The sequence below is a fragment of the Antedon bifida genome, chromosome 1 (genome assembly GCF_963402885.1).
Source record: "Antedon bifida chromosome 1, ecAntBifi1.1, whole genome shotgun sequence".
In the NCBI taxonomy this organism is placed as follows: Eukaryota; Metazoa; Echinodermata; class Crinoidea; order Comatulida; family Antedonidae; genus Antedon; species Antedon bifida.
In genome coordinates, this window is record NC_136226.1 from 19,428,720 (window position 1) to 19,442,757 (window position 14,038).

Sequence of the window (14,038 nt, forward strand, 5' to 3'; positions counted from 1 at the left end):
TACTGAACAGTCCTATAATGGCTATTAGAAACTTGTATACCGAGTCATTTGATTGCATAGCAAAGTCTCTACAGACATTTTAGTTGCATTTTATATGCCGGTCATTTTTTCGTTAAAATGTTTCATTAGAGCAAATATAATTGGATTGGCCAACCAACAATAAACTTGCGCTGAACCCCTCCAAGTGTCAGGTCATGCAAATTTATTTTGGTCGTAGCAATATTCCAAACACAAATTCACATTTCTAATTTTTTCTACCGATTGTTAGCCATGTCAAATTACTAGGTGTCGTGTTAAGTGATGAGTTTGGGATTACCACGTTGACCAAATGATAAAAAAAAATCAAATAAAAAAAATGTTTATGATAAGAAAATTAAAGAATTTGGTTTTAACAATAAAGAATTAATAAGTATTTACTTGGGCTATATTCGCCCTACTTTAGAATATGCTGCCCCTGTTTGGTCCGGTGAGCTTTCTCGATGTTTGCCTGAAAGGGTGCAGAAACGTATCTTGCCAAAAACTAAGATAACTACCCACAGCCACTTGGAGAATTAAATTTAAAGACCTTTCCCCGACGCAGGAGAAACCTGTGCATAAGTTTTGTCAAAAAAAGTAAGCAAAAATTAATGTTTTAATCACTGGCTACCAAAATCAACAAATGTTTCATCAATGCAACTTAGGAATAAAAGGAAATACGAAATCCCTGTCGCAAAAACTGAAAGATTTAAAAATAGTCCTGTCCTCTACTTAATGAAATTATTAGAAACAAGGCCAACAGCCATTAAGTCGCGTGCTACAATGCATAGTGATACCGGACCGACAGACAGACAGACAGACAGACAGACAGACAGACAGAACCAACCGACCGACATAGTGAACTATAGAGTCGCGTCCACGCGACTAAAAAGTAGTAATTAAACAACTAAATATTGGAGTTCAACAATTGGAACCTATTTTTAGTCGCGTGGACGCGACTCTAAATAGTTCACTATGTCGGTCGGTTGGTTGGTCGGTCGGTCTGTCTGTCTGTCTGTCTGTCTGTCTGTCGGTCGGTCGGTCTGTCTGTCGGTCTGTCTGTCGGTCTGTCTGTCTGTCGGTCCGGTATCACTATGCATTGTAGCACGCGACTTAATGGCTGTTGGCCTTGTTTTATTGACATATATATATATATTTATATGCATTTTACCTTTTATATATTTTAATTATGTAATTTTTTATTCTCTTTTTTGTGTAAAGAATACGTCAATTCAGCACTTGTGCTGCCTTTCTATTTTTATATGTCATTGTTTTTTGTTAAATAAAGATACCGATATATATATAAATATGTACATTTTTAGGTCTGTGTAAAATGAGTGACATAGGTGTGATGCTCAAGTGTTGATCTTATCATGTTGTGACCATTTAAAATCTCTGTTTAAATTTGTTTCACTCAAAATACTAGATTGCCTATGCAAAACCGTTCTTTGCAACCGAAGTTGCTGTTTTTGTTTCCTTTCTTATTGCAATGACATCATTATATTGTTTTCAGTGTGTTCCTATACACTCATGCAATTTATATAATCATAAGCTTTAATTTGATGCCACATATCAATATGTATGACTTTTAAGATTGTTTACTAACTTATTTAATACCTGAGTATATATTGTTGTGGCTTAAATGATGTCATTACATTGTTCAAAAGTTGAGATAATATGTAAGAAAGAACACGGAAGTCATTCCACAGTCGAGATAATATATTGTATAACTTCTCAATATAGTAGTGTAACTTCTCAATACAGTAGAATAATATAACACAATCGTATTATAACTACGCTGGCATCGTCTCAACTAGCCACACTAGCTAGTGAGATTTCTATTATACGTCGCATGACATTATATACAAATCAACGTTCAACAACGATTACGTAATCATTAGCTCAGTTACGCATACTGTGGTTTCATTTTTCACAAAGTTATGTAATATATTTACATAATGGGTGTAGCTTAAGTAATGGCATCATTATATTGTTCAAATTATATTTATATAGTTCCGTCGTTTTGTACATGTCATAAGCTTTAATTTAATACCAAACATGCCATATTAATTTGATTTCTTAAATTTTCCCACGAAGTTATGTAATATATAATGGGTGTGGCTTTAATGACGTCATTATATTGTGAAATTATATTTTTCTTATGGTAGTGGTATTGTACATGTCATAAGCTTTAATTTGATACCAAACTTGCCATATTTATTTATTTCTTTAATTTTTTCACGAAATTATGTAATATATAATGAGTGTGGCTTTGATGACGTCATTATATTGTGAAATTATATTTTTCTCATGTTAGTGGTATTGTACATGTCATAAGATATGATTTGATACCAAACTTGACATATTTATTTATTTCTTTAATTTTTTCACGAAGTTATGTAATATATAATGAGTGTGGCTTTGATGACGTCATTATATTGTGAAATTATATTTTTCTCATGTTAGTGGTATTGTACATGTCATAAGATATGATTTGATACCAAACTTGACATATTTATGTAAATTATATTTTTAAAATATTTGTACATAGCTACATACTACAAAATACGTAATTTATAATGGGTGTGGCTTTGATGACGTCATTATATTGTGAAATTATATTTTTCTTATGTTAGTTTTATTGTACATGTACATGTCATAAGCTATAATTTGATACCAAACTTACATATTTATGTAATTTATATTTTTTAAATATTTTTACATAGCTACATAATTTATTAAAAATGGGCGTGGTCAAAAGGACATCATTAATTTCTTCGAATTTTTGGGCACCCCTTTTAGAATGGTTAGTTAGGTTCTAGAGAAGGTTTCTGCCAAGTTTGGTGCTTTTGTCACAAAGTGCACAATATGGCCAAAAATAGGCCCTAAGCGACCTGACTATAAGCCCCATTTATACAACATAATATCCCATAAAAAAATATATATATCATCAACAATAACATACATCATCACAAAATTAAAAGTGAAAATTTAAACAATTGCTTATCCGTACGGTAATAGAACTTGTAAATTGTCTTTAATAAATTGATAAAATAATGTTTTGTTTCCTCCAAGATTTAAATTATTTTAGATGACGGAGAAGGTGGGAAGTTTATACAAAACGTGACGTCATATGTGGAAATGTAAAAATCAACAATAAAGCAAAATAGATTAAAAAGCAACCTGAATTAATGTCCTACATAGTATAGTAATACATTGGATATGAAAGGATTGATTACAGTAAATTTCAATTCAAATTTAAAAATATGATGAACTAATAAACATATAACATAATAAACATTTACAAGCTTTGTTTTCAATTAAATATTGGTTTCTAATATTTCATCAAAAATTATAAATTTAGCGGTACAAGTTAATCACAACTCTTTATAACTTATTTTCCAATCTGTTATAACATCGCGGCCGATTTACATTTTCGTATTCGGCGAAGTCATTAAACATGTTCATTATATAATAACATTCATGATGTAGACAATTCCCTCCTCTCGGTTGATTGAAGCAATTGAGGAGGATCACTATATAAAGGCAAGCAACATATTATTATTACCAAAAGAAAGTGGATTTCTCCGTGTCAAAAGCGAAAGAAAATTAGATTTAGTCAGGCAGCATTTGTATTTTAGGCCTACTTTGTGCAACTTTGCCAAGTTTGATTTTTCACTTTCATGTGGTCAATGACATCATAAGAAACAAATTTCAACTTTTAGATGCATTTGTACCGAATTTTTGTCTTAATAGAACATTTTCTTCTAAAATGACTAGAAAATATATATATATTTCTGACACATATAACATAACATGTATATTTGCATTGTGGTTATTTGGCGTTTAAAGATTTTATTTTGTTACTTGAACAAATTTGAATATAATCCAAATTGTTAAATATTTTAAATACTCAATCTATATTTGGTTTGATTGTTTATATTAAAGATTTATATGACAAATACACTATAAAAAAAGTATGGTTGAGAATGTCTCAACGTTTTAGTTGTTATGCTACAACCATCTCCTGTTATTCGGCTATTATAATGGTAATCTTTTTTAAATAAGGTAATTAGGTGATTTAATTGACCACTTCTAGCGCCGATCTTGAGCTGGAGGAATCGAATCAGAGACAAAGGCTATACTAAAGACCACTAAAATCTGGATTTCAAAAGTTGTCGTTAATTGGATGGAGACCTGTATAACCTAAATATTAAACAATTGAATGTAAAACTAAAGAAAGTAATAAAATAATAAAGAAAATAATAAATAGGCCTAAACTTTTTTTTCTTACTCCTATTATTTGCTTATTTTCGAGCTTTAATAACTTTAATAAGTTACATTTACATTAGGCCTATGTAATTAAAATATTTTTTCCACTTTGATGAAAAGTTTGATGAAAAACTGTACTTAATGAAAAGAAAGCTCATTGTCTGTCAGACAACAAGTTTTTGGTTAAACTTAATTGCTTATTTTGTCTTTTTATAAGTGAAATAATTATTTTAAATAAAACTACAAAATGGCCTATTCAAAGTTTGAGTTAATTCATCTTAATAAATTTGAACCTCAACATCGTCTGGTTCTGGAGTCATGTCCTCATCCATTTTCACTTTTCACATACAGTGTTTACAAAAAAAAGAAATAATATAAAGTAAATTGTTCAGAGACACATTTACTAGGACAAATAGAATATGCATTTTATTTCTTTGTTTGTTTTTTCTTCTAAGCATAATAAATTTTAGCGAACCCGGTTAGATCAAGACACAACTTTGCGCTGATTACTAGCTGCATTATGGGAGTATGTTTCCAAACGTGTTTGATCAGGAAAAAATGACTATAATAATGTTGAGCGCTTAGAGTTTTCACAACATTAGGCGCTATATGACGACGTCATGATTACTCCATGCTCTTACTAATCATGACGTCATTCGATTGGGCGTGTAAATACTTTTAATTTTATTTGTTTTATGTAATAGAAATGCATATTATATTTATCTAGTTAACGTCGATCGTTATTGTCCTGGTGCCGATATTGATTTGTTGTCAAAATTCTGTATTAGGCAAAATAGACAAATATACCTTATGAACAATTTAAGATTAATTTTTTAATATTGTTCAGAATCCCACTTTAAGTAATTCTTATAATTAATTTTAAACTAACATGCTGAACTGAAGTCAATGTTGCTGGAACAATTTGCCAAGTAACATTAACAATTTAACTGTACATGCGCTATAAGTGATAATGTTAATATTAAATTTTCATTACTATATAGGAAGTTAAAAAACATGTAGGCCTATACCAACCATAAAAAATGGATTCCATAGATATACGTTTAATTGATAAGTATAATAAAAAGAATAGATGCCCAGGGTTGTGGAGTAAACTATAGTAAAGTCATGGTAAGACGGCTGAGATTTTTGCAAAGTTAGAGAAAATCTGTAGAGGACGGGGACTTTGGAAAGTCTCATCGCCATTTCGTCACATAACAGTCAATACTAATCGTGTGTAGTTGGCAAAGATCTGATACTACTAATAGAAAATGTGGAAAACGTTAATTAACCAAAATAAGTAGACCTATAATAGGAAATTTCTAACGAGGTATGAAGAACATAAAATTCAACAGATGGTTATTTAATGAGAAACTGATAATATACTCTCGCCTATTATTGGCCTTACCACTTTGTCATTGCAATTGTTAAACACAATTTATGACGTCATCTTAAATGAGTATTTAATTGTGTTCTTTTCAATAAAATTTCCTGTTTTTTATATTCAATTCAAGCATAAACTTATTTATTGTTTTTACCTATATTTTTCACATACAGGTCCTACAATGAAAGAAAAGATTTGTTTTGGAATAAATGTCTTAACTTCACATGTTTCCATGCGGTTCTAGGACACCTACCCCCTAGTCAGTTACCCCCCGGATGTTTACCACCCGGACAACTACCCCCTTAGGACAACTACCCGCCGGACAACTACTCCCCGGACAACTACCCCCTTAGGACAACTACCCCCTTAGGATAAAAACCCCCCGGACAACTACCCCCCGGACAACTACCCCCTTAGGACAACTACCCCCTTAGGATAACTACCCCCCGGTCAACTACCTATTATACACTGTTGCAGAGTCAGGTTGTTCCTAGGGGGTAGTTGATCGGGGGGTAGTTGTCCAGGGGGTAGTTGTCCTAAGGGGGTTGTTGTCCTAAGGGGGTAGTTGTCCGGGGGGTATTTGTCCGGGGGGTAGTTGTCCTAAACGGGTAGTTGTCCTAAGGGGGTAGTTGTCCAGGTGGTGGTTGTCCGGGGGGTAGTTTTCCGGGGGGTAAATGTCCAGGGGGTGAATATCCGGATACGTTCCATGCAAATGATAGGGTGAATTTAATCTGGCTGCGTCTGTGGATGGTGTAATATATTCATATTGGCAATGTAACGACTGGATTGGAGACTAATAAAGGAGTTCTAGAACATTAGAACATGGTCTAATTTCTTAGTGAAATACTTAGTGTTAGAATATATTCCCTGAGCACAATATATAACAGATGGTATAGGTGAAAATTACTAAGACAACCTATTTTTTTCCTAAAGTAAATTATAACAGTTTTCTATTACTATAGGATAATCATTTATTTATTTGTTTTATGTAATAAAAATGCCTATATTTATCTAGTTACCGTCGATCGTTATTGTCCTGTTACCGATAAACTACATGTTTAAGAACAAAAATGACATCATGCATTGTGTCTCGGCATGACATTGTCAGTTATTATACCTTAGAAACGGTTAGTATTGAATAAAAACTCAAACCAATACTCCTCAAAAGCCATGTTTTTAATCTGTAAAAATACTAAGCAACACTTCCAAATAAATTAAACACCAATGTACAATATTTCAAATTTATTGGGTTAAAATGGAATCTTTCATCGTAACGTGGTGTAAAGTTATTTTATTTATAATAGGCCTACAGTATATATAAAATAATAATAATATAACGAACAAAATAACACATAGTTCAATTATCTCTATGTTGGAAAGGGAATGCAATTTAAACTTCTTTAAAAAAAACTATTCTCACAATTTCTTCACATTCTCTCAAACAACGACGACGCTCCTTAAAAACAAATATTCATCTTTTTTCTAACAAATGTTTATTTTCTTTCTACAACTGCTTATTTCTTTATAGCATAGGCCTACTTTTACTTTTTTGTCAAGAATATTTTTACTTACAAATATGTTCACTTTCTGTAGCATGAGTTTACACTCTTTCTAGAGAACCTATTATTTTCTTGCTAATTGATCACTTTCTTATTACTGTAGCATGTATTCACTTTCTTATTACTGTAGCGTGTATTCACTTTCTTATTACTGTAGCATGTATTCACTTTCTTATTACTGTAGCATGTATTCACTTTCTTATTACTGTAGCATGTATTCACTTTCTTATTACTGTAGCATGTATTCACTTTCTTATTACTGTAGCGTGTATTCACTTTCTTATTACTGTAGCATGTATTCACTTTCTTATTACTGTAGCATGTATTCACTTTCTTATTACTATAGCATGTATTCACTTTCTTATTACTGTAGCATGTATTCACTTTCTTATTACTGTAGCATGTATTCACTTTCTTATTACTGTAGCATGTATTCACTTTCTTATTACTGTAGCATGTATTCACTTTCTTATTACTGTAGCATGTATTCACTTTCTTATTACTGTAGCATGTATTCACTTTCTCATTACTGTAGCATGTATTCACTTTCTTATTCCTGTAGCATGTATTCACTTTCTTATTACTGTAGCATGTATTCACTTTCTTATTACTGTAGCATGTATTCACTTTCTTATTACTGTAGCATGTATTCACTTTCTTATTACTGTAGCATGTATTCACTTTCTTATTACTGTAGCATGTATTCACTTTCTTATTACTGTAGCATGTATTCACTTTCTTATTACTGTAGCATGTATTCACTTTCTTATTACTGTAGCATGTATTCACTTTCTTATTACTATAGCATGTATTCACTTTCTTATTACTGTAGCATGTATTCACTTTCTTATTACTGTAGCATGTATTCACTTTCTTATTACTGTAGCATGTATTCACTTTCTTATTACTGTAGCATGTATTCACTTTCTTATTACTGTAGCATGTATTCACTTTCTTATTCCTGTAGCATGTATTCACTTTCTTATTCCTGTAGCATGTATTCACTTTCTTATTACTGTAGCATGTATTCACTTTCTTATTACTGTAGCATGTATTCACTTTCTTATTACTGTAGCATGTATTCACTTTCTTATTACTGTAGCATGTATTCACTTTCTTATTACTGTAGCATGTATTCACTTTCCTATTACTGTAGCATGTATTCACTTTCTTATTACTGTAGCATGTATTCACTTTCTTATTACTGTAGCATGTATTCACTTTCTTATTACTGTAGCATGTATTCACTTTCTTATTACTGTAGCATGTATTCACTTTCTTATTACTGTAGCATGTATTCACTTTCTTATTACTGTAGCATGTATTCACTTTCTTATTACTGTAGCATGTATTCACTTTCTTAATACTGTAGCATGTATTCACTTTCTTATTACTGTAGCATGTATTCACTTTCTTATTACTGTAGCATGTATTCACTTTCTTATTACTGTAGCATGTATTCACTTTCTTATTACTGTAGCATGTATTCACTTTCTTATTACTGTAGCATGTATTCACTTTCTTATTACTGTAGCATGTATTCACTTTCTTATTACTGTAGCATGTATTCACTTTCTTAATACTGTAGCATGTATTCACTTTCTTATTACTGTAGCATGTATTCACTTTCTTATTACTGTAGCATGTATTCACTTTCTTATTACTGTAGCATGTATTCACTTTCTTAATACTGTAGCATGTATTCACTTTCATGTTTCCTTTCTTTCTAGAATCCTTTCATATCATTGTAGTAATCTTTCATTTCTCAATATTAATATATCTTATTATTTTTTAATCTATACTTTAAAAAAATTGTCATCCAATGAGTATAAAATATTGCATGCATATAGTTTTGATTTATGTAAAATGTAGTGCAAAGTTCACAATTAGTTCTAGCCTCTATTAAAGGCCAAATAAATACAAGTAAGCTAAGAAAGTAAAGTAAACTCTATAGCCATAAATATTAACAATCTTAAAATACTTTAAAATAACAATAAAAACAACAGGTGAGATTCTAATTGGCAAATTTTGTTAGCAAGTACTGTAATATACAGGAAACATGTAATGATGTATGGCTATATTTTTTTGTACTCCGCAAACTAAACAATAAATATCAATGCAACATACAGTGATATCCACTCTTACACATTGTAATAATGAATGCACTGAATAATAATACAATACACTAAACAATGAATGGACATAGTAGTGCTATATAAAAGTTGCTGGAATAAAACGTCCACAAAAACATAACTAACATATTTGTTTATATTTACTTATATTTACATTTGTAACTATAAAATGTATTTATTTCAGATTAATATTAAATATTGCTTGAAATATTCATTTTTAAAGCTGTATATTATACAATAGTTACAATTGCATACTATGTAAAAGATGAGCACATCTGTCTGTAAGTTACGTCCATAACTTAGTTGGTGCTATACCTTCTTGTGTAGTTATTGTTGGGTTAAGATTTGAGTTGCAAAGAAATTGGAGTGGTGTCAGCACTAGGAAACCACACACTTTGTTAAGTAACCGCCTTGCTTCTTCAATATTTGTTACACTCAATCCTGCACCCTCTTGTTTATAAGCTTTAAGGTCTTCAAATGTGTGACATGAGTCATTGGGTAAGCAACGAAACACCTAAAATAATAATGACATTAAATCAATTTGCTTTACTGTTTTAATAAATTTGAAACAATGTTTTTAACAAAAAAATGACAATGTAACTTTAATAGAATTGTTAAGATAATGATTGAATATCCTTTTCTAAAGTTGCCTGTCGATTGCTGAGGTGAAATACATCAGCCAATTTGGCGAAGTGAATCAAATCACGAAAATAATAGGTAGAAATAGTTTTCAAAATCGGAAAAATCATTCCAACAAGTGATTTAAAATATTGATAATAATATTAATTTCAAGAATCAGAATAATAATTTAATGACACAAACCAATATACTATAGGAAAAGAGCATTTAAATATATCTATGATAGTTATGAATCCCAGCAAAGTAGTCATTAACAAACAGACAATTCAGACACAAGCATAAAAATGTATAAATAAGTCAAAATGGATATATATTAATGTTTTATCCTAATAGAAAACTGCAGTAAACTTTAAACTAAATTATTTCCTTTTCCTGAAATAAATTAAGTTGTCTAGTGTAGTTGAAAAAGATAAAGCAATTAAATGTCTATTGGATCTAAATTATTTACTTAAGGGCAAAAGCCAGGAATTATTAACTAAATAATATATCAATCACTCATTCAGCCATTTATTGTATCAATCTCTTTTGCTGCTTTATTCTTTAGTAGATTCTGACTATTATTTTCAATATTAAACACAGGAAGTAAAATGGAGAAGCTTTTTTCTTTGGACCCTGCATAATTAAACCAAACTAGTATGGCTTTAGGACTAACCAATTATAAAAATATACACATTAAAAGCAAAAGAATATACACATACATATCTAAAGTAAGTTTTCATAAGGTTTAGCTTACTGAAAAAGTAACAAAAACATTTCATTTTTGAATGATGCATAGTCATTTCCCTTCACCTGGATTAGGCTTATTCCTTTCAGCATGAGAATGCACATTTTATGCCGTATACACACAATTTAAATGATTTACATTAACATCATATCATCCTATTACTTCCCTTTTTAAATCAAATTCTTTGCTCATAAACGGAAATGAATTATACTCCACACATTTTTTGTAAGATATGCAAAATCCATCAATTATTTTTAATATCGAATGGCTGTTGGGATGAGTGGATACCCACATTTATATTGCATGTTCTTAAAGCACTTGAAAATATGAATCGTAATTTCGAATCCTTGTTATTGGTAGATGTGGATGGAGTTGATGTTGTGTTTGATGATGATGTTTGAAATACTGTAAGCAAAACTTTATCAAACCTGTTGGTAGATCTGTGTATTACTAGCTGCTATGTTCATCCATACACCTTTGTAGAAATGGTCTGATACTGGGTCATTAACCCCGACATCTGATTGCTCTAGGAGGACTCCAAGATGTTCTCTACAAATAAAATATTGTTAGAAAAAATGTATTTTATTTTCTAATTCCTTCAGTTATTGTCTAATAACATTAAATCAAACTTACATAAAATCTAGACTAAAAATTGACACTAAATTACTTTTTTACTTACTTAAATATTCGCTGTCGAAGCCCAAACGCAAACTTGCCAGCTTGATATTCAGCGCCATTCATAACACTAGGTACATTTTCAGTGTCCTCAATGATAATAGCTAGTTCACTATCTCGATTACCAAGCATGCTACGATCATTGATGTTAGCAGATCCCATTATCACAACTTTATCATCTACTATCATTAACTTGGAATGAATGTACACAAGTTCTGTCACCAAAGTACCATTTAAATTGCCATGGTTACGCAAACCATAGAAGCTGATGTAATTAGTGGGGTTGATAACTATGTAAAAAAATTGACAGAAATAATCATCTGACAAAAGTCAACAGTATTTAAAAAGTTATTTGTCTTTTTGTAATGTATAACCTTTTGTTGAGATAACTCAACAAAAGGGAAAGAAATTTAACAATAACCGGGTTTGTACAGCTAATTTTAGAATAACTATTGGTTATTACAAACATTTTTACTTACTTCCCTCTTTCTTAAGTCTTTCTAATAGTGAGCCTTCTCCTTTGCAAATAGATTTGTACTCCCAGTGCAAAATGGCATGTATTGAACGTCCCTCATCCTCCCCTACTTCACCTTGGAATGCTGGTAATAAAGGAAGTACTACATAAACACGGAATGTTGCTTTCTCTCTTAAAAATAAAAAACAATCAATTATTTTGAATTATTAGGAGCCAGTTCATAATGCTGTTTATAACAATCCATAATGTTGAATTGAATAAACTTGCTAAGCTCTATTCATATACCCTTTAATCTCAAACTGTTTAATATTATATATATAATAAAATATATATGTTTGATTATTGATTGATTATGTCATAACTTAATATCAGTTAGAATATAAATATCTCCTTATGTTCACTTTACAAGATTATAGATAAACGTACATTTAGTTTCTACTATATATTGTAATTCAATCAGCATTCTAGAATAATATTTATTGAATTAAATATTATTTGACTACTATTATGTAGTTTCTTGCCAAACTGTGGATCAAATACTAAAAATACGGGTCCTACTAAACACCACCAGATACCACCAGATACCACCAGATACCTACTAGAGCAATAAATCCTACCACCAGAGAGCAGCCACCTGTTTGGAATTGATTATTAAGGGTATATTGCAAATTTCAAAGCTTAATTCTTTCAGAAACTGATAAAATTGAAGTTTAAAGTTGAATTTCTCGCCGTCGTATTCCAGAACCGAATGCGTTTGATAAACATTATAGCAACGAAACAAACGCATTCATCCGTGTCTCTTGTGTATTGTATTCAACGGTCAACTATGAGGCGCTACCGATGAATTTATTTGGTCAATTAAAATCAGAAATTTGTTTCTGTACACTATAACATTTATTAAAAATAAATAAAACTTAATGCCAACTACCTTTTGCCAGTGATGGTAATCGTATGTTAAAATAGAGTAAACTCATTATAGAATAGAAATGTGGAACCGTGACCACTAAAATAGACCAATCACACCGTTTTCTTTTAATACGTCATTTATCCACGGTTAATTATTTAAAAATGTGATTTTTTACAATAATTTATGTCAATATTTTCTTCTGCAGCCAGTAGATGGTAATTGGCCTTCTTTAGAAGAAGCGTATGGTGAAAGAGTGCCAACGGACAGAACAAATGCCGATGTAATTTCTAGTCCTACCTCCGATAAATTGCATGAGTTACCAATACCAATTTCTACATCGTCACCATTCAAGGTATGTATAAACATTCAATGTCCGTATAATCTTGATGATTTAAAATGAATTCTTTGTGTTAATTACGTTCGCATCAACTATCAATTATAAATAAACAAAGGTTGCTGAAATTTAAAAAAAGTTGCGTAACGCTAATGATTGACAATATTTTTTTCGAATAAACACATGGTCAAATCTAAGAAAAACCGCCCTTACTACGCGTGCGGAACATCTATTTCCCACATATGAATTAATTGACTCTCAATTTTAATTTTCAGTCGAATGAAAATAGTTGGTCCTTTTTAGGGGAAGCAGATGGCAATGCTGACAAATCTTTCGAAAAGTTAAATGATGCCAGTTACAATTGGGCTTCGATAGGAGAAAAAGATACTGCAGAAGGATGCGATGAGTCGCCGACAAACAACCAGCCGATACGTGACGATTCCGAGGTGTCAAAGCAGCCGCCAGACGAAGACCACATATTGATCCCTGAGGTGAATATTCATTGTACACACTAAAGGCCCATTTGCATTAGGGCGATAACGATCGACGATAAATAGATAAATATGCATTTTTCATCATTTTTTGCTCCCACTGAAACAAAAGAAAATTTAAAAAGTTTTCATTCTAGCACTATAGGATAGCCATCTATGCTGCCTTTGATGAAAATTATATTTTCACACGTCCAATCAAATGACGTCAATAATATCGTGACAATTTTTTACTGATCATGACGTCATTTGAAAACCTGATTAACATTATGTTAATTACTGAACTGGTATGTTAAGGCTTAATATAGGATTGGCACTTCAGAAAAAACTGTAGTTACGTTAGTGTCAACTAATATTCCAACATTTATGATACATAAGTATTATTGAAATCGTTTTAACTTGTTTTATTGTTTTTTTTTGGTTAAGGATCATCACGC

The 14,038-nt window shown here is 31.0% G+C and overlaps 1 protein-coding gene across 1 annotated transcript in view; it reads right to left on the reverse strand.

Annotated features, from left to right (window-relative positions):
* Window positions 1-8,840: 8,840 nt before the first annotated feature.
* The window catches only part of LOC144844456 (phospholipase D1-like), a 72,450-nt gene continuing 67,252 nt past the window's right edge, over window positions 8,841-14,038 (reverse strand). Inside the window, exons 20-23 of the mRNA XM_078701392.1 lie at window positions 11,877-12,043; window positions 11,402-11,687; window positions 11,151-11,271; window positions 8,841-9,873 (exon numbers count right to left, since the gene is read on the reverse strand). Coding sequence (XP_078557518.1) covers window positions 9,646-9,873; window positions 11,151-11,271; window positions 11,402-11,687; window positions 11,877-12,043 — 802 coding nt within the window. The 3' untranslated portion in view covers window positions 8,841-9,645. The remainder of the gene's footprint in view (window positions 9,874-11,150; window positions 11,272-11,401; window positions 11,688-11,876; window positions 12,044-14,038) is intronic.